The sequence below is a fragment of the Mirounga angustirostris genome, unplaced genomic scaffold (assembly GCF_029215605.1).
Source record: "Mirounga angustirostris isolate CCGP_5_RB_7025 unplaced genomic scaffold, mMirAng1.0.hap1 SCAF_13, whole genome shotgun sequence".
Lineage (NCBI taxonomy): Eukaryota > Metazoa > Chordata > Mammalia > Carnivora > Phocidae > Mirounga > Mirounga angustirostris.
Window position 1 is genome coordinate 80925577 of NW_026991721.1, and position 27531 is coordinate 80953107.

General features: G+C 37.7%; 1 protein-coding gene across 1 annotated transcript in view; it reads left to right on the forward strand.

Annotated features, from left to right (window-relative positions):
* Positions 1–27531, forward strand: part of NCAPD3 (non-SMC condensin II complex subunit D3) — a 63745-nt gene that overhangs the window by 497 nt on the left and 35717 nt on the right. The window contains exons 2-17 of the mRNA XM_045894677.3: positions 681–819; positions 2942–3096; positions 4774–4936; positions 10949–11133; positions 11798–11962; positions 12071–12132; positions 12308–12395; positions 14697–14830; positions 16245–16317; positions 17125–17250; positions 17378–17630; positions 19239–19295; positions 19548–19637; positions 25235–25308; positions 25836–25970; positions 26766–26986. Coding sequence (XP_045750633.1) covers positions 756–819; positions 2942–3096; positions 4774–4936; positions 10949–11133; positions 11798–11962; positions 12071–12132; positions 12308–12395; positions 14697–14830; positions 16245–16317; positions 17125–17250; positions 17378–17630; positions 19239–19295; positions 19548–19637; positions 25235–25308; positions 25836–25970; positions 26766–26986 — 2045 coding nt within the window. The 5' untranslated portion in view covers positions 681–755. The remainder of the gene's footprint in view (positions 1–680; positions 820–2941; positions 3097–4773; positions 4937–10948; positions 11134–11797; positions 11963–12070; positions 12133–12307; positions 12396–14696; positions 14831–16244; positions 16318–17124; positions 17251–17377; positions 17631–19238; positions 19296–19547; positions 19638–25234; positions 25309–25835; positions 25971–26765; positions 26987–27531) is intronic.

Genomic DNA, 27531 nt, shown 5'->3' on the forward strand with positions numbered 1-27531 from the left:
TGGGCGGGGGTGCGGAGGGGCGAGGGGGGGCCAGTCTCCAGCCCGGACACGCCGGAGACGCCGCGCGCATGCGTTCGCCTCTGCCGCTGTAGCTTTCGCCACCCGGCCGCCGGGAGGTGTGCTCATTGCGCATGTGCAATGGTAGACCGAGCGGCCTGTCTTTCCCTTAGTTGACATGGCACTTACAGCCTTTTTCCAGGATTCGGGGCCAGACATCCCGTAAAATTAAAAGAACTGCAGATACCCTTTCGGGTGCTTTTGTTTTGTTTTGTTTTCCTTTATTTTTTAGTTCGGTAAGCGTTAATAAGTACAGCGTTCGAGTGCTGTCTGACGGGGTAAAGGTAGCCCTTTGACACGCACGGGAAGTGTCGCTTGACTGGGGGCAAAGGTGACATTTAATACAGGAAGGATCTTGTCTCAAATTCTCTTTACAGTGTCCTTCCATTTAAAAAAAAATAAGGCGAGAAAGACGCTATTAAGCTTTAATTTAATTGTTGACCCCTACTTTAAATGGAAACCTAAAAAATCACCCGGTGGAACGTTGCCTCAATCCCAGTCCTTGGCCCGCCCCATTCTTTGCGCATGCGGCAGAAGACCCTGCTGATTGGTTAATAGAGTGAAAACGGCTGGGCGCGATGATTAGTCGGTGGGAAATTCCCCATGTTGTGATTGGTCCGCAGGAACGTCTCGGAGCGCGCGCGGGAGCGAGCTTTGAAAGTTGACCACCGCTGAGACTAGCCGGTTCCTGAGAGATCATGGTGGCGCTGCCGGGCCTTGGGAGCGGCCTGCAGCCGTGGTGCCCTTTGGATCTCAGCCCCGGTGAGAAAAGTAGGCCGTTAGTCTCGGGGAGGCCGGGCTGTGGTGCTTTGCGACTGCGGTGCTCCTCTGCCCGGGCCTGGGGTGGGGGTGGGGCGCTCGGCTCGCAGCGGAGTCTGGGGTCTCCAGGTCTGTGCACTCCAGGACATTGGCGAGCCGGGTCTGGAACAGGGGCTCAATCTACTAAAGGAACAGGAAAAAAAAGGAGCTTACATGGTCCGATCTCTTTTAGTTCTTTTGCATGTTTTCTCGGCCTTCCCTTGCTTATTCTGAATCCTCACCGACAGTCTCATCCATTTCTTTGGTTTTAAATAGCAAATCTGTTTCTTCGATCAGACTTATTTCCTGAACTTGGTGTTTATTGGTTTTAGTGGATGTCTCACAGCCACCTCAGACGTCACATGCATGAAACTGGGATTACCAAAGCCAGTTATTGGTACCAGCCAGTCCACAAACCTGGGAGTCATGGCATTCTTTCTTCATCTTCCATGCTCACAACCACCAGTTGTCCTCCCCTCAGAGATGTCCCTCAGGTCCTCCTTGCTCCTTTTCCTGATGCTGCTGTCCAGCAGCAAGCCCTCATTATAACCAGCCTATATCCTAGCTGCTTTCTCATGCTAACTCTTCCAGCCCATTCCCCACACCTCTACCAGGATCACATTTGAAAACACAGACGTGACCTATCAAGTCTTTAAGCCTTTAATGTTTCCCCTCTATTTCTTAAATAAATGACCACATCTTTGGCATGCCCTATTAAGAGCGTTCACCACTCACTGCAGTCTTCTTTTCCAATAGCATAACCTTTGGAGTCGGAACAGTGGGATTGGTTCTTCAGCTTAGCATCTCTGTATCACTGAGCAAGTTGCTTAACCTTAGTTTCCTTACATGTCAAATGGGGATTATAATAATATCTACCTCACAGGAGTTTTGTGAAGATTAATTCAGTACCTGGAACATAGTAACTGCAGAATAAATACTAATAATGACTCTCACCTTTCACACTAAGACTCAGTGTTGTAACTATTTTGTTCATTTTTAAACAGGCTATACTTTCTTTCCCTTTGTTCTCTCTGTCTGGGATACACTTTTTTTGCGTTTCTTTCCCTGGTAAACTCCTACATTTAGGTCCAGTTGAAGCAGAATCATCCTTCCCACTTCTGTCATCCTTCCCACCTCCCCCAAAATATTTTCTATTATGCTCTCTAGTGTTTTACATACCTATTACTGTTTTAACACTTATTTATTGTAAAAATAATAATAGTACCTATCATTTATTGAATTTATTGATTTCCTGACACCAGATCTTTTCTTTTTTCATTGGAACTTGGGTATCTGTGATCCAGAAATAAGATCAGAAATACTGGTATGCATTTAAAAATATGCATATAAGATAAATGGGAGAATATGAGAGAAAAAGAGGCAGGAAAAGATGCAAGACCACTTTTAGGAAGAGGATTGTATTTGTTAGGAGAATGATTAGGAAAGAGTGAGTGAATAATTAAAGCATGTTAAACAGTCAGTCGCCTCAGATGTCCTTTGTGCTGCATACTTTATTTGGGTTTATTAACTTGATTGTAAGATTTTCACAAATGGACATCCAAGGCAATCTTTTATTAACCTGTTTTTTTCTCCAGATTGAATTTATGGGAAAGCCATATCGTTCAGTGTTTTGAAGTGTCATTCATATCTAAAATGTTTTCCTTCTTGATATTTTTAGAAGATGATCAATCTAATAGCCAGCTGTCAGTTCTGATTTTCAAAAGAGATTTTTAAAAATATTTTATTTATTTATTTGAGAGAGAGAGAGAGATCATGAGCAGGGGGGAAGGGTAGAGGAAGAGGCAGACTCTGTGCTGAGCAGGGAACCCAGTGTAGGACTCGATCCCAGAACCTTGGGATCATGACCTGAGCCGAAGGCAGATGCTTAACTGACTCAGCCACCCAGGTGCCCTTAAAAAAAGATTTTTTAACCTTTTCTGCTTTCTTTTAATTATGCTACAACTGTATTGTATAGTTGAATGTGAGTTGTGATTAGTAAGTTTTTAAATGTACCTAGAGCCTATAAAGGTTATTGATGTTTTACTTGTTATAGAAAATTTTTGATTTAATTGCATTTTCCCACTAGAATGGGTGGACGCCGTATGGGAACTGGATTTCACAGAGACTGAGCCTTTGGATCCCAGCATAGAAGCAGAAATCCTAGAGACTGGATTGAATGCATTCACAAAGCTATATGAAAGTGTTTTCCCCTTTGCTACTGAAGAACATGGATCTACAGAGGTAAAAAAAAAGAAAAGGATTAAAAAATCAAGCCAGCTGTCTTTAGGTGTTAGAAGTGGAAGATGAAAGTCATTATTATAATCTGAAGCTTAGCCTTTTTAATATACCATTTATAAGGAGTATGATAAGAATAGCATAAAGAATGTGGTTCATTTGTTACAAAATCCTAATAACTAATAGCTAAGTCAGTGGGAAAATTACAGGTTCAGTTTAGGCTTTTGAACGTGAGATTCTGTTAGGAAATTCTTAGGGAGAGTACTGGCAATGTGAATTGGAAGATGAGGAAAGAAGTAAAAATTAAACAATGTAGATAGCAGAGACATCTGAATCAAGGGGATGGGTGAAGTGCAGCGATGCATGAGGTCAGTGAGGAAGAGAAGAGACAGGACAGGACTGAAAAAGCTGGTTGAAGGTGATCTGCAGGCAAGCAGTCAGAGTGCGGCGAGTGTGAATAGAAAGCAGCCAGGTATCAAGTGCTGCAGAGACCGTGGGCAGGCAGAGTCCTGACATGAGGAAGATGGGGCAGAGGTGATTGGATCATCCTTGGTGACCTGCAGGGTTACAGTTACAGGTGAGTGGAGTAGAGCTGAAGTGGCATTAGGAATGAGGAGGTAACTGCTATAAATGAAGGAGGTGATTTCTACTGGAAGTTTCACAGTGAAAGAACGCAGAGTGCTGACAGGATTCTAAATGGGCTCTTCTGTAAAGTGGCATATGCTAAGCAGTGTGGCTAAGCCAGGGCATTACCTGCCACTTTCCCTGTCTTCAGGAAAGCAGGAAAGTACAAGGTCTGATTTCTTGAACTTTAATGGGCCTATGTTTTTTTAAAGATATTCTGGGATAAACCATATCTAGTTCCTGCTATGTTTGGTTTATAGAAATAACCCATTTCCTCTTCATGTGTTTAATTGGCAAAACATGGAACAATGATACAATTAATAAAATTGAAGTTTGTAGTCGAGGGTGTTATATTTCCTTTCTCACATAGGCCACCTCTGAAATCTGCTGAGGGAGAAAGTTTCAGGTATTTCTTTTCCTGCTCCCATTGCCCATAGAGCATTTAAATTTAAGTAAATGGCTCTGATTTCTTCACTTAGTAATTAGAGTGATAAATGGTTTTGAGTACATTTAACATAGAGGGGTAACTTGTTTGAATAAACACTAATATAATTAGTATAATTTTTAGCTATGATAATTTCAGAAATATATATGCTTCAAACCTATCCCCAAATTATTTTTGAAAATTTAATTATTTAAATTTCTTTTTTTTTTAAGAGTTTATCCATTTATTTGACAGAGAGAGACACAGCGAGAGAGGGAACACAAGCAGGGGGAGTGGGAGAGGGAGAAGCAGGCTTCCTGCAGAGCGGGGAGCCCGATGAGGGGCTCAATCCCAGGACCCTGGGATCATGACCTGAGCCGAAGGCAGATGCCTAACGACTGAGCCACCCAGGCACCCCAGTTATTTAAATTTCTTGTATGTTTATTTATCTTTGTAATTTTGAATACTACATTTTAGTTTTTTGTTTCAGTCCCTTTGAAGATTTATAATTAGGAGCCGGGATGGTCAGTTCTTTTTTCTTTTTTAATAAGGTACTAAATACTTGCAAAAATCAAATAACAAGAGATTTTCCCATTTCTCTAATTCTTGGCTTTTATGTCTCTCCCTCCCCCCAGAGCATTTGGACCTTCTTCATTGAGAACAGAATTTCTCACAGGGCACTGGTGGCATTGTTTTATCACTTTGTTCAAACAGTCCATAACAAAAGTGTCAGTGTGCAGTATCGACAATATGGCCTTCATGCTGCTGGGCTTTATTTTCTGCTGCTGGAAGTACCGGGTATGTATATTTGATATGATAGAATAAATATATTTTTGTTTTAAATTTCTACATTGTTTTGGGTCCTTATATTTCATTTTCTCACTTCTAAAATGGGGCAGTGGTAACCCATCTCACAGTTGTTCTCAGGATTAAATGAGAATAAGTCTGTAAAATACATAGCATGTTATCGGTGTTCAAGAAATATCTTTCCCTTGTTTCTTTATATGTGTTTGTTTTCTAATATGGTGTGTATATAACCTAATGCAATTAATCTGAGAGAGGTAAGACTTGAGGGGAATTGTTTCCAAGCTACAAGAGCTCCATTCCCACCCACCCCCACCTAGTATAAAAATCTGATACTGCCCACTCATCTCCTGACTCCCCGTCCAGATTGAGAAAGACTGCTAGGGAGTCATTGTGTTAAATATAATCTCTCTCCTATGCAGATATGGAAAAATAGGTTAAAACCATTCTAATAAAGAAAGCATGAGAATAACTAGTAATGCTTGATGAAGGAAAGCATAGGAAAGTAGTCTATTTATGAGCATTGTTCTGCTTCCTTTATTGTTAGAGCACTTAGGTGGCTGTTCCTCCTGTGAGCAGTAAAAGAGTCCCTTCTACCCACCCCAGACCCAAGGCAAGAGAGGATGGAACATGGAGGGGGATGCAGCTGGAGAACCTAAAGTTGCTGCTTGTCATTGTTTACATAAATTCATTTGTAATAAATGTTAACGATGATAATTATCCCATATGATTTGGGAACTGGTAAAAAGACATACAAGCCTTGAGCATTAGTTTGTATTATTGTTAAAGCTCCTCAAAATGACTTTTGAAATAAATTCCTAAAGACTTTGGTCTTGCTAAACAGTATCTCAGTTGTAATTGAGCTGTGTCACAGAAAAGTGGTTTTAGGAACCCAGTTTTTTTCTTCTCTTCCCCTGTTAGATGCAGTTCCTTCTTTTTTTTTTTTATTATTATGTTATGTTAACCACCATACACTATATCATTAGTTTTTGATGTAGTGTTCCATGATTCATTGTTTGCATATAACACCCAGTGCTCCATTCAGAACGTGCCCTCTTTAATACCCATCACCAGGCTAACCCTCAGTTTTTCAGAGTCCATCGTCTCTCATGGTTCATCTCCCTCTCCAATGTCCCCCCCCCTTTATTCTTCCCCTCCTGCTATCTTCTTTTTTTTTTTTTAACATATAATGTATTATTTGTTTCAGAGGTACAGATCTGTGATTCAATAGTCTTACACAATTCACAGTGCTCACCGTAGCACATACCCTCCCCAATGTCTATCACCCAGCCACCCCATCCCTCCCCCCTACCCCCCCTACTCCAGCAACCCTCAGTTTCTTTCCTGAGATTAAGAATTCCTCATATGAGTGAAATCATATGATACATGTCTTTCTCTGATTGACTTATTTCACTCAGCATAATACCCTCCAGTTCCATCCATGTCATTGCAAATGGCAAGATTTCTTTCCTTTTGATGGCTGCATAATATTCCATTGTATATATATACCACATCTTCTTTATCCATTCATCTGTCGATGGACATCTTGGCTCTTTCCAGAGTTTGGCTATTGTGGACACTGCTGCTATAAACATTGGGGTGCACGTACCCCTTCGGATCCCTACATTTGTATCTTTGTGGTAAATACCCAGTAGTGCAATTGCTGGATCATATGATAGCTGTATTTTCAACTTTTTGAGGAACCTCTGTACTGTTTTCCAGAGTGGCTGCACCAGCTTGCATTCCCACCAACAGTGTAGGAGGGTTCCCCTTTCTCTGCATCCCTGCCAACATCTGTCGTTTCCTGACTTGTTAATTTTAGCCATTCTGACTGGTGTGAGGTGATATCTCATTGAGGTTTTGATTTGGATTTCCCTGAGATGCAGTTCCTTCTGATTAGGGCTGAGATGTATGCCAAAGTGAAGAGTGTTGTTCATTGTAGGCCACTTGGAGCTTTCCAGCAAGTGGTGGTCTTGCCAATTACCTTCTGTTTTAAATGTTTCTGAATTATGTGGTTGGGATTCTGTTGATACTCAATTTTTAATCACAGTGTGCTCTTTTTCAAGATTGTTTTGGTTATTCTGGGTCCCTTGCATTTCCACGTGAATTATAGGAGTTGCACATCAGTTTCTACCCAAAAACGCTTCTGGTATTTTGACAGTACACTGAATCCTTAGATCAGTTTGGGGAGTGTTGCCATCTTAACAACATTAAGTCTTCCAGTCCATGAACATAGGCTGTCTTTCCATTTATTTTAGTTTTCCCTAATTTGTTTCATTATTTTATACTTTTCAGTATACAACTCTTATACTTACTCGGTTAAATTTATTCCTAAGTATTTTATTCTTTTCCATGCTATTGTAGATGAAATTGTTTTCTTAGTTTCATTTTCAGATTATTTACTGGTAGTGTGTAAAAGTACAATTTACTTATTTAAGTGTAGTTGATGTACAATGTTACATTAATTTCAGGCATACAATATAGTGTTGGGACAAGTCTATATGATAAGTCTGTACCTTATGCTGTGCTCACTCCAGGTGAGGCTATCATGTCACCATTCTGTGCTATTACAGTACCATGGAGTATATTCCCCATGCTGTGCCTTTCATTCCCATGATTTATTTGTTCTATAACTGGAAGCCTTCTATTTCCCCTCACCCATTTTGCCCATCTCCAACCCCTCAAGCAACTACCAGTTTGTTCTCTGTATTTATTGGTTTGTTACAGCTTTTTTTTTTTTTTAAAGATTTTATTTATTTATTTGACAGAGAGAGAGAGAGAGCACAAGTAGACAGAGAGGCAGGTAGAGGGAGAGGGAGAAGCAGGCTCTCCACTGAGCAGGGAGCCGGACGTGGGGCTCGATCCCAGGACTCTGGGATCATGACCCGAGCTGAAGGCAACCGCTTAACCGACTGAGCCACCCAGGTGCCCCTTGTTACAGCTTTTTTTGTTTGTTTTATTTTTTTAGTTTTCACATATATGTGAAATCATGGCATTTGTCTTTGTCTGTCTGATTTATTTCACTTAGCACACTACCCTCTAGGTCTGTCTGTGTTGTTGCAAATGGCAAGATCTCATTCTTTTTTGTAGCTGAGTATATACACACACACACACACACACACCCCACACCTTTATCCACTCATCTATCAATGGACACTTGGGCTGCTTCCATATATTGACAGTTGTAAATAATGCTGCAGTAAACATAGGGGTGCATGTATATTTTTGAATTAGTTTTTCTTTGGTTTGGTTTTTTTTTTTTTTTTTTTTTTTTTGGTTTTTCTTTGGTTAGATACCCAGTAGTGGAAATACTGGATCTTATAGTATTTCAGTTTTTAATTTTTTGAGTAACTTCTGTGCTATTTTCTTTGCACAGTGGCTGTACCAACATTCCCACCAACAGTGCATGAGGGTTCCTTTTTCTCCACATCCTTGCATTTCTCATTTCTTGTCTCTCTTTTTTTTTAAAGATTTTATTTATTTGAAAGAGAGAGAGCGCAAATGATCAAGCACGAGTTGGGGGAGAGGCAGAGGGAGAACCAGAATCCCTGCTGAGCAGGGAGCCCAAAGCGGGGCTCCATCCCAGGTCCCTGGGATCATGACCTGAGCCAAAGGCAGCCACTTAACCAACTGAGCCGCCCAGGCTCCCCCTTTGTCTTTTTGATTTTAGCCATGTGACAAGTATGAGGTAATATCTCATTTTTGGTTTTGATTTGCATTTCCCTGATGATTAGTAATGTTGAGCATCTTTTCAGGTACCTGTTGACCATTTGTATGTCTTTTTTGGAAAACTATCTGTTCAGGTCCTCTGCCCTTTTTTTAATCAGAGAAGTACAATTGATTTTTTTATTACTGATCTTATATTCTGAAACCTTGCTAAACTCATTTATTGTTTCTATTAGGATTTTCTATGTATAAGATCATATCATCTGTGAGTAGACATAATTTTACTTCTTCCTTTCCAGTTTAGGTGCCTTTAATTTCTTTTCTTTTTTTTTTTTTTTTTTTGCCTAATTGCCCTGATGAGGACCTCTAGTATAGTGCTGAGCAGAAGTCAGGAGGTGGGCATCTTGTCTTGTTCCTGATCTCAGGAGGAAAACTTTCAGTCTTTTGTTCTTAAGTATATTTGCTGTGGGTGTTTTGAGGATCACCTTTAAGACATTGTTATTCCTAGTTTATTGAGTGTTTTATTATGAAAGGGTATTGAATTTTGTTCTTTGCTTTTCTGTATCTATGAGATGGTCATGTGGTTTTTGATCCTTATTCCAATAATAGAGTGTATTATGATGATTGATTTTCATGTTAAACTGATTTTGCATTTCCTTGATCATAGTGTGTAATCCTTTTTATGTGTTGCCAGATTCTGTTAGCTAATATTTTAATTGAAGATTTTTGCATCTGTATTCTAAGGGATACTCTTTTTTTGATAAGCCTTTGTCTGGTTTGAGTTTCAGGATAATACCAGTCTCATAGAATGAGTTGGGTAGTGCTCTTGCCTTTTTTATATTTTGGAAGTTTGTGAAGAAGGGATTGTTTTTCTGCCTTAAATTTTTGGTAGCATTCAGTAATGAAGCCGTCTTGGCCTGGAGTTTTCTTTGAAAGTTTTTTTGTTTGTAAAATCTGTAGTGATATGTTCCCTTTCATGTCTGATTGGTTATTTGTATTTGTTTTTTGTTGTTGTTTTCATCAATCTAGATACAGATTTGTTAATTGTATTGCTTATTTCAAAGAATCTACTTTTGATGTTACTGATTATACTGTATTCTTGGGGCACCTGGGTGGCTCAGTCAGTTAAGCATCTGACTCTTGGTTTCTGCTCAGGTCATGATCTCAGGGTCATGGGATCGAGCCCAACATCTGGCTCTGAGCTCAGCATGGAGTCTGCTAGAGAGTCTCTCTCTGCCTCTGCTCCCTCTCTGCCTCTCTCCCTACTCATGCATGCTCATGTGCGCATGCTCTCTCTCGCTCATAAATAAATAAAATAAAATCTTAAAAAAAAAAAAAGGATTACTTCCTGGTAGCCTAGCCCGTACACTAATGAATGAATCCTTATAAAGTTTTTATGGCATACAGTATTACGGTCATATTCATAATACAGTGTTGGAAACATGGTTACATTATTGTTTCCCTTCAAATAGTGTTTAAGTATATTTTGATAGGCAGTTATCCGTGGATTAACTTGATCCTTTTGAGGCTTGTTTTAAAGCTTTGTTGGACCAGATATGAAGTAGCCTTTACTCTAGAGCTAGTTTAGCCCTACTCTTAAGGTGTGTTTCTTTCCAAGGTGGCTACTGAATGCTCCAGATGTTTAAGGTTTCAGCACTGGCTGGCCAGAACTCAAATATTTCTCAACCCTGTGTGAGTTATGAAAATTATTATCTTCTAGCTCCTTGGAAATTGTTCTTTGCTTACCTTCATGAAGTTTTACCCTCTGTGTACCTAGCTTGTATTCAGCCCTGTGGAGATCTCTGAAGCTCTTTTTCTGTGTAGCTTCCTCTTTTCCAGTACTCTCTTCCGTAAACTCCAGCTACCCTTGCCTTCCTGACTCTGATTCTGTAGTCTCAACTTAGTAACACCGTCATAACGTACTTGGGTTCACCATTTTCTGCTGTTGTCCAGAAATTTCCTCAAAACACAAAACTGGGGCAATTTTAGGGTTTACCTCATTTGTTTTTGTTTTCTGAGAGATTGTGTTTCTATGCTGCCTATTGCTCCATGTCTTAAAATGGTTATTTTATACATTTTTGTCCAGTTTAATAGTTTATGGCAGCACGACAAGTATAAAGCCAGTTACTCCCTGGTCAGATACGGATATCTTATTTATTTCGGATCAGCACTATTTCTCATGTCCTGAGGCTGAAGTTGAATGGTACTTTTTTTGCTGAAGGGTCATTGTTTATTTGGAGTTGATGATAACTCATTTTTACTTATTAATTTTTCATTTGTTACAGACCAATTTCAAGACAATTAAATCTAACCTACCTACTCTTTATTCTTTATAAATAGGCAGTGTAGCCAATCAAGTGTTCCACCAAGTGATGTTTGACAAATGTATTCTGATTCTAAAGAAGAGCTGGCCTCAGGAATCTAACTTGAATCGGAAAAGAAAGAAAGAGCAGCCTAAGAACTCTGAGGCAAATCCAAGAGGGAATAGGAAAAGAGGAAAGCCACCCAGGAAAGAAGATACTGAGGTAAGATGTAAATGGAATAGTAAAGCATATCTGAACCAACACAAGATTGTGATTTAAGAATTAACTTTATATTAAAATATGGTTTTGGGGTATCATGATTATAACCAAATGATCCTAAAGTATCATCAACTATCCAGTATGACTTTAAGTTGTTCTCAGGTTTTATGTACTACTGAGAATACATTTCTACCTTGTCATCTTTCCAACCTCCCCATAATCTCTCGCCAGCCTTATTCCCAGGTATGTTTGGCAACATCCGAACAGGTATATTTGCCACATTATCTTATTGTCATTAGACAGGAAGGTTGAAGTATCCTGAGGACTCATGTCCATAAGAGTGTAATGGAATAATATTAATTCCAAATTTTTGTGTGATGACTAGGTAGGATGGTTATGTTCTTTGACATGAAAACTTCCAAGAAACATAAGAATTCCCATTGACATAAAAATACAGAGCTAGAAACTACTGTGCAGTCACAGAGTCCAGTGATTTATTGTTCTGGCTGTGGAGACAGCAGTTAAGGGACCTGATCAGGGTCATATCACCTCAGCAAGTCAGCAACCACCTGGAGTTTAACTGGATTTGATTTGAGTACGTTGAAAACCATGGGACAAAGTGTTAGGCATTACTGTGCAGTCATCTATACATTTCTTTATGATCTAGGTGGATGAAATAGAACAACAGGAAGATGAAGAAAGTATTCGTTTTTCTGCCCGAGACCTTTGTCAAATTCGAAATGCCATCTTTCACCTTTTGAAGAATTTTTTAAGGCTGCTGTCCAAATTTTCCCTGAAAGAAAAGCCACAGTGTATACAAAATTGTATAGAAGTAAGTGAGAATTCCAAAAAACCTTGGGGCAACCTCAGAGGGCAAAGATGATGGCTAATATTTAATGAGTAGGAAAAATCAGGTCTCTTCTTGGTGTCTGTTTTCTAGGTCTTTGTTGCATTAACTAATTTTGAACCAGTTCTTCATGAATTTCATGTGACACAGACCAGGTGAGCCACTAATTCTTCCAGTGCTAAAATTATGCTCTAGCAAAGTATAAATGCCATTTTATCCTAATTGGCACACAAGTAGAATTTATTCACTTGGATGTGGTTTATTAAAGGGTTACGGAAGATTCCGGGTAAAATCATATCCATTAACTAATCTTTTGCCTTTTTTCTTTAGAAACCTTAATCAAGCAAAATACGTACCAGAACTGGCCTATCATGGATTGTATTTGCTCTGCTCCTCCATTCATGGAGAAGGAGATAAGGTAAAGGAGAAAAAGATTTAATTTAGTTACTAGTTGAATTGAAATCATCTGAATCATATAATGGAAAAACATTGGCAGCATTTGGTATAATGACATTTTAATTTACCAAGTCATTTTCATGACCTTTTATCATTTGTAGCATGAAAAGCATCACCATTTCTATTTGCTTCCTGTTCTTCATAACCAAATTGATATTCAAATATTTGGAGGCCATGGCAAATTATTGTTAGGTTTCATACAAAAATTGGTTCCAGTATGAATTAGGTAGGAAGAACACTGAACAGAGTGTTACTTTTAGAGAAATAGTCACCAGATTATTCTAAAAAGAACAGACAGTCTTGGAATTTTCAAGTTTTCTTTGGCAAGTTTCATGTGTGCTTCAGTATTTCTATTAGTATTTATATCATTTTAGTTGAGAATGCTACAGAAATATTGGTTGTCATTCCTAGTTAGTATTCATATATGGATTTTGCTCCCCAAGTTAACTTAATAGTATCACTATCTAAACTTTGGAGTCAGGTTTGTTCAAGCATTATGGTGTTACTAAACCTGGATGTCATTAATAAAACAAGATTTTACAAAAAATGTGATAGAATGAGGTCCTGTGACTTTTGGTGGCTGTGCTACACTTAATTTCCAGGGCGAGTCACGTGGTGGTTAAGAAGTAGGTTCGGGGGGCACCTGGATGGCTCAGTCAGTTAAGCACTGACTCTTGGTTTCGGCTCAGGTCATGATCTCAGGGTCATGGGATCAAGCCGCGCATTGGGCTTGGCGTTCAGCGCAGAGTCTGCTTGTCTCTCTCCCTCTGCTCTTCCTCTCTCATTCTCTCTCATAAATAAAGTCTAAAAAAAAAGAAAAAAAGAAGTAGGTTCAGGCTTTGGGCCAGGTTGTGTACATTGGTGGTTGAATTGTGGCTCCACCCCCTTCAGCTGTGCCTTCTTGTATGAGGTACTCAGCCTTTCCAAACCTCAGTCTTCTCATAGGGTTGTCAGGAGGAGGAAATGGAAGAATGCCTGTCGGATGCTGAGTGCCATGCCTGTTGTTTAGGAAACATGCTGTATTTTATAATTTATTATACCATTACCATTTCTGTGTTTAAAATATGGATGGGGGGCGCCTGGGTGGCTCAGTCGTTAAGCGTCTGCCTTTGGCTCAGGTCATGATCCCAGGGTCCTGGGATCGAGCCCCACATCGGGCTCCCTGCTCAGCAGGAAGCCTGTTTCTCCTTCTCCCACTCCCCCTGCTTGTGTTCCCTTTCTCACTGTGTCTCTCTGTGTCAAATAAATAAATAAAATCTTTAAAAAAAAAAAATATGGATGGGATAGAATTCACATGAATGCTTTCAATTTCTGTGCTCTTTGTAACATTTGTAAGCTTACCTGGATGGGGAAATTTATGCCTTTAGGTCCACGGTGTCTCTCAAGATGTAGTATTTTTTAGTTGTGAGTGTTGACTTGACATTAGACATGTTTGTTTTAGCCATGGAGGCTCTTTTATTAGATATAAAGTGGAAATAATAACATATATAAAATGGAAATGCCTCACTTACCTTATGCAGTTGTTCTGAGGTTTAAGATTAAATCTAGTAATATATATGAATGTGCTTAACACAATACCTGCCACATATGTGGTTTTCAGTACATGTTTTATTTACAGGATGAATGAATTGGTTAGTCGAATAAATTATATGAGGTGATATATTGGAAGGTGCGTTGTAAACTTCAGGTAAAACACAAGTGTAAAGTACCATTTGTCCCTTGTTCTATAAGGGATTAGCAGTGGCATTTTTTTGCCATTTAGAAGTGACAATCCTCTATTTGCCCTAATTTCAGGGCTACAGTTTGAGAGGGTAGGGTGAAAAACTAGATGATATTCCTATCACTATTTGTAAGCAGTGTTTTCACACTGTTTCCATCATGTGTTTATTGAATACTTGGTAATTGTCCAAGAAACATATTTCCAGTGTTCACCCAAAAACTATGTCAACCTGACTTACCTTCACACAGCTTGGAATGGTTTACCCTGGGGCACCTGGGTGGCTCAGTCAGTTAAGCATCTGCCTTCGGCTCAGGTCATGATCCCAGGGTTCTGGGATCGAGCTCCATGTCAGGCTCCCAGCTCAATGAGGAGCCTGCTTCTCCCTCTTCCTCTGCCCCTCCCCCCACACTTGTGTGCTCTCTCTCAGATAAAATCTTAAAAAAAAAAAAAAAAAGGGAATGGTTTACCGTGGTCTGCATCGCTGTCTTCGAGGCCTTTGGATTCTTTATCATGCCTTAAGTAGAATTTTCTTCTCTCTTCCAGGTTATAGGTTGTGTTTTCCATCAAATGCTAAATGTGATATTAATGTTAGAAGCAGGTGAAGGAGCCCATCGTGCTCCCCTTAGTATTACAACATCAGTCATCAACAGTAGAAACCAGGCGGTCCAGTTCATCAGGTGAGGCACAGCTTGGATTTTCACTCTCTTTATCACTCTCCCTTAAGCCTGCTGGGCCCTGTACTAACCAAGATTTCTGACACCTATGGAAACTAACAGATTTCTGGCCTGTTGTGGTTTTGGGGGTCAAAGTAAAGTACTTCCGAGTTCCTCTGGTTCACGTGGCCTGTGTCACTGTTGGTAGCCTCTGCACTGGGGCGTTGTTGAAGGATACAGAGTCTGTAATTCATGGGCCAGCACCGGCCTCCAGCTTGATTCCCTCCAGCCTGTAAGGTCAGGCTCTGAGGAATGAGTTGCTTCTCTGTTTTATCATCATCTGCCTCAGTGTTTGCCTCTCTTACAAGGCTGCCTCTTCCTTTCCTTTTTGTATTTCTGTCTTCTTTGAGTCTCTTTCTCTTTGTTCCTTGCCACTTTTTCCTTGTTTCTTCTCACTTTTCTATTCCCCTCCCCTTACAGACCATACTTCCTAAAGGGAAGAATTAAGTCAATTTTTACTTCTTTAGCAATAATTGATAGACATATTTGCTGTGTCATTGGCTTTTCTTTCCCTCCTTTATTGAATATTTGGCATGCATTGTGGAGGTGGTATAATGAAGTGGTAAGTATATGAGAGTGTGTACATGCCTGTAGGTGTTCATGGGATATAGTGTAGTTGGAGATGTGGGGTGTGGATGGTAGAATCCAGGTATATATAGGCTGTCATCTGATCATTGAGCAAATATCTCTTGTGGGGGATTTTTTAAAACATTAAATAACTAAGATCCTTTAAGTGGAAACACCCATTTTGACTCTTCCGTAACAGTTCATGGTATCTCCAATTGCTGTAGTATCGACATTACAGTAATAATCTGGGGTGCCTGGCTGGCTCAATCGAAGAATGTGTGACTCTTGATCTTGGGGTCATGGGGTTGAGGCCACATTGGGGGTAGAGATTACTAAAATAAGTAAGTAAACTTAAAAAAAAAAAACAATAATAATCTTGGTTAAAGTTTGGAGAGATACTGATAACAAAGCCCTTGAAATGGTAGCATTTCACTGAGCTACCACAAGGTGGTGCTGTGTCTCATTTATTATTATTTACCCCAAAAGGCTCTATTTTAGAGTCTTAATGTGAAATTTAGTAAATAGCCAAAAGAGTCATACGAAGATTGCACATTTGCTCCTCCCTGACTATAGCTATCTGCATGGCAGCAGCTCTCTAAAACCACTCATAGGACATAGAGAATGGTTTTCTCCTGTGAAACTCTGTTTTACTCTATTCACTGAAACATGCTTGCAATATGGGGTAAATAGTTTTTAATATTCAGGATTTCTAAAACATAGAGGTAATGGTGTTAGAGAACAGAGCCGAGAAATTACTATTTTATGTAGTTGGTGTATTTTAAACAATGGGTGTGGTTTCTTTTTTAAATAGCTCACTTGTGGATGAACTAAAGGAAAATATATTCCCAGTCCTTCGTATCTTACTCCAGCACATCTGTGCCAAGGTACCATTTGCTTTAATAGTAATAGTAATAATGATAATGATGATGATAAGAATATATAATATATGTGAAGGTGAATGTGTGTGCTTATATGTGTATTTGTTCTTGGGAATAAGTCTGTTATCATTATGGAAAGTAGTTTTATTTAATATTTTCACTACATGTTCCCATTGACAGACTATTCTTTTTGGGGGGGAATCCTTTTTATTTTGAAAATTTCAAACATATGAATAAATAGAATAGGGTGATGAGCAACCACCTTCAACAATTTTATGTCATTTATACCCCTATAAGGTATAATTTCCTCAACACATGTGAACATTGGGGTTTTTTTGTTTAAGCAAATTTCACTATCATCCATTGATGCTTAAATATTTCATATGTATCTCTAGAGGATAAGAACTCTAAAAACCTAACCACAAAATACCAACATGCCAAAGAAAATATACAGTAATTCCTTAATATCATCAAATATCCAGTTAAAGTTCAAATTCTTATGATTATCTCTTCAATTTCTATAGCAGTTTGGACAAATGATTCTTAACTTGACTGCAGTAGATTCTGGGGGGTCCATAAACTCTCTGAAATTATGTGTGCTAAGTTTGTATTTCTGAGGGGAGGACTTAGAGATTTCTTATAGATTAGTTTTCAAAGGGGTTTGAAACCTAAAATTTGCCAGTCATTTTTACAACATTTAAAGATTCACTGAACTAGTTACATTCACTAATTTTCCACTTATATCACAACATGTGTTTCAGTTGTCTTGTAGGTAGACAGTGGCTGGACAGCCTCTCAATGCTTATGTTTCAGGTAACTGATAAATCAGATTATCGGACCTATGCAGCCCAGTCCCTGGTCCAGCTGCTCAGCAAACTTCCCAGCAGGGAGTATGCTACATTCATTGCCTGGCTTTACAGATATTCACGAAGTTCCAAGGTAGGAGATACGCATAAAATCTTGGTTCCTGGACCTGCAACCTCCTGACAGACAGATCTGAATACACAAAGGATCCTTTGGTTTTTATTCCTGTCTGATGGATATTCTTATGATTTTGCTTTATCAGATCCCACACAGGGTTTTTACTCTAGATGTTGTCTTAGCTCTGTTGGAACTGCCTGAAAGAGCAGTAGATAACACTCTCTCGTTGGAGCATCAGAAGATCTTAAAGCATAAGTTCTTGGTGCAGGAAATTATATTTGACCGTTGTGTAGACAAGGCACCGACTGTCCGCAGCAAGGCACTGTCCAGTTTTGCACATTGCCTGGAGGTATCTGTTACCACTGCATCGGAGAGCATACTAGAACTTCTGATTAACAGTAAGTGTGGTGATCGTTGTGATATGGAACCCGTCTTGTGCTTTTCAAGAAATTGGACTGCAGGGGAAATCATTCTTTGTTGTTGCAAAAGTAATAGATACAGTATGATATACTTTTACTCTCATAGATCAATTTCAGTATATTTTGTTGTTGAATAACTTTTTAAATACAGTCATACCTTGGAGATATTGTGGGTTTGGTTCCAGACCACCACAGTAAAGCAAATATTGCAATAAAGCAAGTCAAATTAATTTTTTGGTTTTCTAGTGCATATAAAAGTTATGTTTATAATACACTGTTGTTTGTTAGGTGGCAATAGTATTATATCTAAAAAAAAGTACTTACCATAATTAAAAAATACTTTATTGCTAAAAATACTAAGTATCATGTGAGCTTTCAGCAAGTTGCAGTCTTTTTGCCAGTGGGGGGTCTTGCCTCAGTGTTGATAGCTGCTGACCAATCAGGGTGGTGGTTGCTGAAGGATGGGGTGGCTGTGGCTGTTTCTTAAAATTAGACAGCGATGAAGTTTGCCACATCAGTTGACTCTTCTTTTCACAAATGATTTTTCTGTAGTAGGTGATACTGTTTGATAGCATTTTACCCACAGTAGAACTTTCTTCCAAAATTGGAGTCATCCCAACCCTCACAACTTCTTCACCATGAGTAGATTCCATCATAAGAAACCACTGTCTTTGCTCACTTGTAAGAAGCTACTGCTCATCTGTTCAAGTTTTATGAGATTGCAGCAATTCAGTCACATTTCCAGGCTCCACTTCTAATTCTGCTTCTCTTGATGTTTCCACATCTGCAGTCAGGATACATATATCATTTATTAAGTTTGCTGTGTTATATGGGTATGGTTCATGGTACCCCAAAACAATTATAATAGTAACATCAAAGACCACTGTTCACAGATCACCATAAATTTGAAAAAGTTTGAAATATTTTGAGAATTACCAAAATGTGGCAGACACAAAGTGAGCAAATACTGTTGGAAAAATGGCACCCATAGACTTGCTTGTTGCAGTTACCACAAATTCTGTTTGTTAAAACTGTAGTCATCTGTGAAGCACAGTAAAGCGAAGTGTGATAAAACAAGGTATGCCCGGGTACCTGGGTGGCTCAGTTGTTAGGCGTCTGCCTTCGGTTCCGGTCATGATCCCAGGGTCCTGGGATCGAGTCCCACATCGGGTTCCCTGCTCAGTGGGAAGCCTGCTTCTCCCACTCCCCCTGCTTGTGTTCCCTCCTTCGCTGTCTCTCTCTGTCGAAAAATAAAAATAAAATCTTAAAAAAACAAAAAGAACAAGGCATGCCTGTTAGACAAGCCTGATGAATTTGAAAGGCCTTTTAGAGTATTTTAGATACCCATGTTTTAGAGGTGAGATCGTTGGCTGCTTTTACTCCTACTTTGCGTTGTTGGGTGTTGGCTATCTTGGGCCTAATATCCATCCAGCTCAAATGCATACCAAGAAGAACTTTATTGTCAGCAGTTTAGAATCTGTCTTATCTTTAGACCTAATTATCTTGATTTTGGTTATTCTGTGCATATTTACTTGGGGCTTATGATACTATGACATTTTCCCCTCTTATCAATCTGCTTATTTTTAGGTCCTGCAGTTTCAAGAGTAGACAGCCATCCTGGTACCTTACCGAGAAATTCATCAGGTAATGGGTGAATATATTTTCCAATATTGAATAATTGTCTTTTTTATTTAAAGGACTTGCTGGGTATTTGATATGTTTTTTCTATTTCCATATTTACCTTTTTAATATTGAACTTTATTTATTCATTAAGGAAATTGAAATTCATTTCAATAATGATGTAGTAATTTAAATGTGTAATATGCCATGTTTATATTATTAAGAGGTGTAACAAATTTTTATCTTAATGACTGAACTTCTTTTATTATTTTTAAGCTTTTTCCTATCAGAGGCAAACACTTAACCCTTCTGGAGGCTCAGGGGTGATCAATATTGACAGCAGTGGTGAAACAGATGGATCTGGGGGTATGTCAAATTTTATTACTATCGGATGAGTAGTAACTATTGGATTTCAGACAATTGTAAGTAGTGTCTAAAAACCTTGGATTTTTTTTTTCTTATTAATTCACCCTTAACAATTGGAACATCTTTCTTTCTTCTTGGAATAATTTCTATTTTATTACATCTTTGATGTCCTTGCACTTATACTCTTTCATCTTAAGGTAAAGAACAAGCTACATTCCACTTATCATGTACTGAACCGCAGTATTTCTGTAACATATAAGAGAATATTAGCAAATATTTTATTTCCTTACTAAAGGCAGTCATTGTGAACTCTTGGGATTGCTGACCGAAAAGGGACCAGCTACTAGAGAAAGTGCCGCACGTAATAAATTTGTGTTTGGAGAAAAGTCATCACAAAAAAACAAAAAAAAAGGAAAAGGAAAAGATGAAGAATACTGTTGTACCCAATCTTGTTCCTATTTTTAATTCCTCATTACTTTTTTTACCATGTCTACTTGACTCTGATTAAGGTATCCCAGAATTCACTTTTAATAAATGATAAGTAACTGTGAATTGAAGCTCACATTGAAAAAGTCAATTCAGAATTTAGATTATAATTTCTCTTCATCAATAAGATAAGCCATACATACTGTATGGAATGGTTGTGGGGTCCTTGCTCCCATAGCCTCCAGCACAGGATTCTGGATACAAGTGATGCTTGGTATTTTTCATTGACTTACTGAACCCAGAGTAATCTGGGATGTCTTAAGTGCTAATGTGATTCAGGAGGGAAAAAAACCAAACCTGGAATGGTAAGTGGGTAGACCTGGAGCCTACCCCCAGATTCTGTGTCTGTCTACCTGTGTGATCTTGAAAAAGTCACTTTACTTCTCTGGGCTCCTTTTTCATCTATAAGATGACATAGTATGAAATAGTGGGGAACACTCTATTTAGAAATGAGAGGCAGTCTGAATTCTTGTACCAGTTCTGGTACTAAATAGTTGCTTGACTAAGACATGGAAGCCAACCAAGCACCCTAATTTGTAATGATTCTGATACCTTCCCTGTCTTTCGCAGAGGGCTGTTGTTAGAGTCTGTGAAAATAATCTTTAGAGAAGTGATTTTTCCAGGTAGATAAGTGAGAGAATGTATGTGTAGAGAATTAATTATATAATTAGATTTATTAATTTATTCTATTAAGATTTATCTGGCCCCTTCTAATCTGTGCTAAGCATTGTAGATACAGACTTTAATAAAACAATATTTCCATCTGTTGAAGAGCAGTGGGAATAATAAATGTGTGCGTATACAAATTTTACCTACATATTTATATATATAAAAAATAGTGATGTTGTCAGGTAAGTGCTGGACTCTATGTAAAGTGCCGTGAGGATAATTATTTATTATTTCAGCCTGAAAAATCAGCATGGAATTAGATTTATATGGCTAGATATTAGCATGTTTTACTCAGATTCAGAGCAATAACTCAATATGTATATAAACTGATTTCCTAAAATATTATAAAGAGTTTATTCTGCAAAAATGTTAAATGTTTGTGTTGACTCCAGTCTTAACAGTTAAGTGCCAAATGCTTTCTTGGGGGAGGTGGAGGGGATCCTTTTTTTTTTCCTTGAGATGTAAGTCACATACCATAAAATTCACCATTTAAAGTGGTAAGATAAGATAAACCATACATACTGTATGGTATTCTTGCTCCCATGACTTAGTGGTTTTTACTGTATTTACAAAATTGATCAATTTTCACAATATTTCCTTTGCCAAAAAAGAAACCCCATTCTCTTTAGCAGTTCTTCCCCCATTCTCCCCTTCCCCCAGCCTCTGCCAACCACTAATTTGCTTTCTGTCTCTACAGATTTGCCTATTCTGGACATTCCACATAAATGGAAGCATACAGTGTTCTTTTGTGGATGGCTTCTTTCACTTAGCATAACATTTTCAAGGTTCATCCATATTGTAACGTGTCAATATTTCATTACTTTTTATAGCTACATAATAGTCCATTGTGTGGATAATACTACATTTTGTGTGTTCACTCATCAGTTGATGGACTTTTGGGTCATTTCCATCTTTTGGCTATTATGAATGATGCTGCTATGAACATTCTTGTGCAAGTTTTGTATGTAAATATATTCATTCCTTTTGGGTGTATACCTAGGAGTGGAACTGCTGGGTCATGTGGCAACTCTATGTTTAACATTTTGAGGAACTGCCAAACTTTTTCCAGAGTGGTCATACCATTTTTCACATTTACACACTAGCATGTGTAATAATTTTTATTTCTCCATATCCTTACCAACACTTGTCATGTCTATTCTTTTTATTGTCGCCATCCTAGTGGATGTGAAGTGGTATCTATCTCACTGTGGTTTTGATTTATATTTCCCTAATGACTAACAATGTTAAGCACATTTTCTTGTGTCTTCTTTAGAGAAACATCTATTCAAGTTCTTTGCCCATTTTTTAAAATGGGTTATTTGTCTTTATTTTTAAGTTGAAAGAGCTTTTTATGTATTCTGGATCCAAATTCCTTATAGATACATGATTTGCAAGTATTTATTTTCTCATTCTGGGGGTTTATTTTTTCACTTTCTTGATGATCTTTTTTTTTTTTTTTTAAAGATTTTATTTATTAAACAGAGAGGGAGCACAAGCAGGGGGAGTGGGAGAGGGAGAAGCAGGCTTCCCGCTGAGCAGGGAGCCCGATGCAGGGCTCAATCCCAGGACCTTGGGATCATGACCTGAGCTGAAGGCAGGCGCTTAACGACTGAGCCACCCAGGCTCCCCTTGATGGTGTTCTTTGAAGCATGAAACATTTTAGCCTTGATAAAGTCTAGCTGTCCACTTTTTCTTTTTTTCACATGTGCTTTTGGTGTCACAGCTAAGAAACCACTGCCTAATTTTTCACAAAGATTTGCTTTTATATTTTCCTCTCAGAGTTTTGTAATTTTAGCTCTTATGTTTTGGTCTTTGATCAGTTTTTACTGAATTCTTGCATATGGTGTGATGTAGGTGTCCAACTTTTGCATGTGAATATCCAGTTTGACACAACACCATTTGTTTAAAAGACTTTCTTCTCCTTTGAATGTTCTTGGCACCCTTGTCAAAAATCAACTGACCATAGACATATGAGCTTATTCTATACTTTCAGTTCTATTCCACTGACATTCCATTGTCTCTCTTTATGGCAGTATTACACTGTGCTAATTACTGGTGCTTTGTAGTAATTTTGAAATCAGGAAGTATAGCTTCTGCATCCTTGTTCTTGTTTTTCTAGATAAATTGGCTATTCTGTGTCTCTTATATTTCCATATGAATTTTAGGACCCTCTGTCAATATCTGAAAAAAAAAAAAAAAAAGCCAGCTTTGATTTTGGTAAGGATTGATCTGTAGATCACTTTGGGGAGTAATGCCATCTTAACAAAATATTAAGCCCTTCAGTCCATGAACATGGGTTGCCTTTCTGTTTATTTAGATCTTCTTTAATTTGTTTCAGTGATTTTTTTTTTAGTTTTCAATGTACAGTTCTTGCTCTTTGATTCCTAAATATTTTATTCTTTTTGATGCTATAATAAATTCCAGTAGTTTCTTAGTTTCATTTTCTAATTGTCCATTGCTAGTTTTTACAACTGATATTTGATGGTTTGACCTTGTGTCCTGCAACCTTGTTAAATTTGTTACTAGTTCTAATAGTTTGTGTATGTGTGTGTGTGTATGGATTCATTAGGTTTTTCTATATGTAAGCTCATGCCATCTGTGAACAGAGAGAGTTTTATTTCTTTCTTTTCCATCTGGATGCCTTTTCTGTCTTTTCCTTGCCTAACTTTCCCTGGCGAGGACCACTCTAGTACAGTGTTGAAAAGAAGTGGGGAGAGCAGACATCCTTGCCTTTCTTCTGTACTTAGTTTTCAGTCTTTCACCATTGAGTGTGATGTTAGCTGTGTTTTTTCAGGATGACTTTTATCAGTGTGACGAAGTTTCCTTGTCTTCTGAGTTTGTTGAGTGTTTTTATTATGAAAGGATTTTGGATTTTGCAAATGCATTTTCCTCATCTGTGGAGACAGTCATGTGGTCTTTGTCCTTTATTATATTGCTAAGGTATATTAGTTACATTGATTACATTTCATTCCTGGGGTAAATCCCAAGCATGGTATATAATCCATTTTGTAGCTTGCTAGATCTGATTTGCTGATATTTTGTTGAAGATTTTATGTATGTATTCACAAGGGATTTTGGTCTGTTGTTTTTAGTTTTTGAGATGTTTTTATTATCTGGTTTTGCTCTAAGGCTAATACTGCTTAACAGTGTAGTAGGAAGTGTTTTCTTCTGTTTTTTTAAAAGAGTTTATGAAGAATTGGTGTTCATTTTTGTTTTAACATTTCGTGGAATTCTCCAGTAAAGCCCTCTGGTCCTGGGGTTTTGTGCACATGTGGGAAGGTGTTTGTTTTGTTTTGAGGGTTTTTTTTGTTTTGTTTTTTGGGGGTTTTTTTGTGGGAAGGTTTTTGATTACTTGTTATAGGTATATTCAGACTCCTTTTTCTGAGTCAGTTTCCATAGTTTTTATCTTTGTAGAAATTATTCCATTTCATCCAGATTACTGAATGTAACATAAAATCGTTCATAGTATTTCTTTGCAAATTCTTTTTATTTCTGTAGTGGCAGTAGTAATGCTCCCTCCTTCTCTCCTGATTTTAAGAACTTAAATCTTCTTTCTTTTTTTCTAGCTAAAAGTTTAATTTTGTTTATTTTTTTCAAGGAACCTACTTTTGATTTCATTGACTTTTTTTCTATTGTTTTCCATTCTCTATTTCATTTTGTAATGTATTTCCTTATACGTCAGCAGCTCTCAGAGTGTAGTTGGGGATCCCTTAGCCTCCTTCAGCAGGTCCTTGAAGTTAATATTGTTTTCATAATATATCAAGACTCTGCACTCTAAAGCATTCTGATTTTGAAGCAGAGATGAGACTCCACTGTTTTTTATTTAGCCAGACATTAAAGAGTTTGCAAACATGTAAAACAATGCCATTCTTGTCACTAAATACTTTTTGGGGAAAATATAATTAGTTTTCATTTAAAAATGTACCATTTATAGTGACACATTTTCCTATTTTAAAATGAATTATTAAATCTTTTTACTAGAGATTTTTACCAAAAAAGCCCTTAGGAGTCTTCAGAGAGTTTTAATAGTGTAAAGGGGCCTGTGATCAAAAAGTTTTAAATCTGCTGTATATGTTATTTAGTCTTTTAAAAAAATTGTGATTTAGATATTCCTTTTTTGTAGCTAAACAAAATGGAAAAGCTAAATAATTCATTCAGAATTTTAGACATAGGAGCCAGGATTAAAAACTGAATTTTTAATAATCCAGAATTTATGCCCTTTTAAAATTATACTATTTTGCCCTTTGCATTATTGTGACTAGCTAATTATTTGACTTTTTTTCTTTTTCTACATTATTTCATACTCGGGTTTCTTGGGATTTAAAACAAGGTAATTAGTCAATTATTTTAGAGTGTTTTCTCAGTACTGTGTGGTGAGATGTTAGATACTGTAAATACAGTTTTTCTCAGACCATAATGATTCTTTGACATTTCCTCAACAGTGAGATGTGTCATGGCAATGCTGAAAAAGAGAATCAGGGATGAGAAGACCAATGTTAGGAAGTCTGCACTGCAGGTGTGAGTTTTTTCTAGATATCCTTGAATGTGCTCTCGTTTTAGCACTAAAAACTTAGAAATATTTTGTAAAAACCCCAGCTATAATCATTATTTAACTTCTTTTTCACTTAACATTTGTTCACTTTGATCCTGCTGTATATATAAATTACAGAGATGAGCTAAAGGTTTGTCTGTTTTCAAATTTCCTCTGGGTTGTTGACTTTTTAAGAATCACATAGTTATATCCTTAACATTTTTTAGATTAGGGATTCTTAATCTGGGGACCATGGATGGATTTTGATAGGGTGCATGTAACCCCTGAATTTCTTTGTAAATACTTGTTTATGTAAAATGTATGTCAAATTTTCTCCAGAGAGAGGCCTTAGCTTTCATCAGATTCTGAAAAGCTGGGATGTTACCAGGTGGAGGGATGGATCAGTGACCTCAAAAGTGTTAAGAACCACAGACTTAAGTCTTCTGTTTGTCTACAGTGTGTCTTTTTGCTATGAGTAAGTCATCAATTCATGTTACATGTGTTCCTTCTAGGTATTAGTGAGTATTTTGAAACACTGTGACATCTCAGGTATGAAAGAAGAGCTATCACTTCTGCAGGACCAGTGTCGGGACCCTGCAGTATCTGTCCGAAAGCAGGCCTTACAGTCTCTTACTGAACTTCTTATGGTGAGAAACAGTGCATTTTTACATTAAAAATAATTCAGCGTAAATAATTATCTCTTGCTAAAAATTAAGTTGCCTATTGGAAATTCTACCAAGCCTACTGTAGGACTCTACAGTGTAAGAGAAGAGGTATCTTTCAATTACATATGATAGATTATGTTTCATATTATAATATAATTATGAACTAATGCTAGAGAATACTAGTGATTAGCCTTTTCTTGACTTCAGCTTAAATCTCACATAGAAATATGAATTTTAAAATGAGTTTGGTTAGGTCAGAGGCCTAGATTAATTTTTGTACAATAACACCTAGTAGGTGATAACTGCCAAAAGAACAGATCCACTAATCTGATATGAAATTTACTTCTGCCAAATAATTAACTTTTGAAGAATTTTAAAAGCATGTTTATTTCTTTACTTCATGATAGAAAGCAATAAGCAATGCATACTTTGACTTCCTCTGCCAGCATCTATTCTAATTGCTCCTTGGGATGAATATTTATCCTTTGCTCTTCATCTTGAATTACTAAAAAGTGCTGATTTACTACTACTAATACAGTAATGACTTTCTAAGTTTCAAATTTCAATATGCACAGATACACAGTAATTGGAGATTGAACTTTGTTTTAACATATATTTCAAATGTTCATCTTTTTTTTCACTTTGATGGTTTATTTGTACTTTTGTGTGTGTGACTATTTTTAAGTCTCAAAATATTGACCACAGCCTCACTGATTTGTATTTAGACTTCTGGTAGTGTCAGACTTCTTTTTGACTTAATGATGTTTAATTCCTAAGGCTCAACCTGGATATGTCCAGATACAGAAAGCCTGGCTGACAGGGATCATCCCAGCTGTGATGGACTGTGAGAGCACAGTGCAGGAAAAGGCTCTGGAATGCCTTGACCAGCTCCTGTTACAGAACATTAAGCATTACAATAAATTCCACACTGGAGACAATAGCCAGGTACTGGCTTGGGCACTTCTTACTCTCCTTAGTACAGAAAACCAGGAACTAAGGTATGTTAATTGTGTGACTTCTTTTCTGTATAGAAAGCCATAAAAGTTTTTTATTAAAATTTCTGTATTGGTCAAACTGAGGGTTCTAGAGGGGAGGGGGGTGGGAGGATGGGTTAGCCTGGTGGTGGGTATTGAGGAGGGCACATTCTGCATGGAGCACTGGGTGTTATGCACAAACAACGAATCATGGAACACTTCATCTAAAACTAATGATGTAATGTAGGGGATTAACATAAGAATAAAAAAAAATTTCTGTATTGGTCTTGGAAAATTAGCTTGCCAAATTACTTAACATATATGAAGATTCAATTTTTGGTCTTTTTTTTCTTGACCCAATTCAAATCGCTTAGCATTTTTGTGGTGACAGTTTTTTGTGAAGTCTTTGATTACCTCCTTTGCTTTTCTCTGAGTGTTTAATGTCTTAATATGTAGTAGAAAGCACTGATAGACATATTAATAGTAACTTTCCACATACTCATTTTTATGAAAGATGACTTCCTAGTTCTTTCAAATTAAACTTTTCCTGAGATCTTATTGGATTGGTT